We start from the raw sequence: 2,157 nt of genomic DNA, 5'->3' as shown, positions 1-2,157 counted from the left end.
AAAAAAAAAAAAAAAAAAAAAAAAAAAAAAAAAAAAAGAATCTTGTATTTGACATTTATTTACTAGTGGGTGAAACTGGGCAAATCACTTAAACTGATGCTAGTTTTCTAGGATCATCACCAGTAAGGTTGTTGCAAGATTGTTGGTATATACTAGAAAGTACCAAGAACATTCAGGTCCTCACTGTGAATCCTTTCCTTTTTCCTACTTTTAGATTAGGAAATAATTTGCAAATATCCAATCAGGAATATAAGAAATATTAATGGCTGGCCAAAAGAAAGCAGTGTAATGGACTGGACTGGGTCCTCCTTTCACAGTAACATGACTTGGTGATCTGAGACAAATGATCTTACCTCCCACTGCCCCATTTCCTGAAGAGTTAACTTCACCTGGTGTCAGATAATGGCCATGATGCAAATGACACATTTGCCCTGCTACAGCATTACTCTGGTTATTATTGGCACTCAAAAATAATTACTCCCATTATAGTTTTGACAGCATACTGGGATTAACATTCTACTAAGAGAAGGCCTATCGTTCTTTCAGGGTAAATGGTCCTCACCTTTGCTTCACAAATCACCCCAAATAGGTTGCTTCCAGCTGTAATTCAGGTCCCTGTGTGGCAATAATTTCATTCCCAAGTGGAGGGTATCAGAAAAGGATCTTCTGCAACTACCAACATGCACTGCCTGAAGAATTCTTGAGCTTTCTCTGCACTGAAGACCCAAGTAGGTGTAATCCCTTCTAGTTGGAGTGATCAGATAGGCTCATTGCCAAAGATGCTATGGACTGCAGACATGCTTCTGTGGCCATCAAGACACTGCAAAACTAATCCTCAAAACCTTTTCGAAAATCATACAAAGAGAAGAAAGCTGAACTTCTATCAACCTGTGCGGTGGCATTTGTATTAAGTGGATAAGAAAGGCCATCTAGAAGAAAGTAGAAAGGGGAGGGAACCTGAAGTCTGCTCCCAATTATAACTTTGCTATTTAGAAGCTATTTGGGCAAATTACCTGACCTTTCTGCCTGTTTCTCCATCAGTAAAACAGAGACAGTAAACAACTGCTGGGAGAGCTATACAAAACGTATGAAAAGCACCAAGGCCAGCACATAGCCTCACAGAAAAGCTGAGCACGGTTTACACACCCACTACATTCCACCTTTGATGGCAGGTGATTGAATGTGTACATGTATCTTGCCACCCTTCTACATTATAAACTCCTTAGAGGCAGGACTTGAGAGACATTAGGGCATGGTGGTCAACAGAGATACAAACCTGAATTTAACTCTGGCATGATTCATCTCTTGTTATGTTACCTTGGACAAATTACTGAACTTCTGAGTGCCGACTTTATCCATTAAATGGAAATAACAACACTCACAACATGTACTCCATGGGATGCGTGGGGAGATCACTTGAGATGACACACTGAGGCTATTTAAGCACTGTGCCTATCCCAGAGTAAGTGCTCAACAGACAGTGATTACCATCTTTCCTGTTCCTGTGTCCTTATACCTGCTAACAGCATCTAGTTAATACCTGTAGGTTTGAAGGTTTATGGAGGTGAGACATTGCCCCACCCACAGAAATTCAGAAATACCAAGAAGTATCAAAATGCCAAGGAGAAGGGGTCCCTTACCTTTGGAAAATCTCTTGCAGCGTTTCCCGGGTGAAGGCATTGCTGTCCTGGAAGACGTTATTGAGGGCATGAAGAGCACAAAGCTCTCTGCGCTGTTTCTCATGGTAGATTTGTGGGGGTGCTGTCTGGGGCAGCTCCAATGATTCAGATTTGGTCTTGTCTCCTTTCCATGGCACGCAACTCATGTTTTTCGTTTTACGTTCCAGAGAGGGCAAAAATACCCAACTCCTCCCTCCTGAGGAAGAATGTAAGCTCCTCAGTCTTTTCAGGATTCCTGAGGTACACCTTATTCTCTAGTGTCCATGATTTATGCTGTCACTTGGAGAAAAGGTTGGAATCAAAAGGAAAAAAAATCCACCTTTTCTCTCTTCTGAATAGAAAAATAACTTTAGGATTAGTTTATTTCGCTACCACTGTGAAAGTGCGGAATTTAAAAAAATCATAAAATGAAGACCTTGTTTCCCTTTCCCCACCCTTCCCTCCCGCCCCCCTCTAAACCGCCCCCCCCCACGATTTT

At 41.6% G+C, this 2,157-nt stretch overlaps 1 protein-coding gene across 1 annotated transcript in view; it reads right to left on the bottom strand.

Annotated features, from left to right (window-relative positions):
* JOSD1 (Josephin domain containing 1) overlaps nucleotides 1–2,098 on the bottom strand; it is a 12,924-nt gene extending 10,826 nt beyond the window's left edge. The window contains exon 1 of the mRNA XM_008566871.1: nucleotides 1,641–2,098. Coding sequence (XP_008565093.1) covers nucleotides 1,641–1,825 — 185 coding nt within the window. The 5' untranslated portion in view covers nucleotides 1,826–2,098. The remainder of the gene's footprint in view (nucleotides 1–1,640) is intronic.
* Nucleotides 2,099–2,157: the final 59 nt, after the last annotated feature.

The sequence above is a fragment of the Galeopterus variegatus genome, unplaced genomic scaffold (genome assembly GCF_000696425.1).
Source record: "Galeopterus variegatus unplaced genomic scaffold, G_variegatus-3.0.2 Scaffold274, whole genome shotgun sequence".
Classification (NCBI taxonomy): domain Eukaryota; kingdom Metazoa; phylum Chordata; class Mammalia; order Dermoptera; family Cynocephalidae; genus Galeopterus; species Galeopterus variegatus.
Note: the sequence above shows the minus strand (reverse complement) of the source record. Positions and strands in the feature narration are given on the sequence as shown.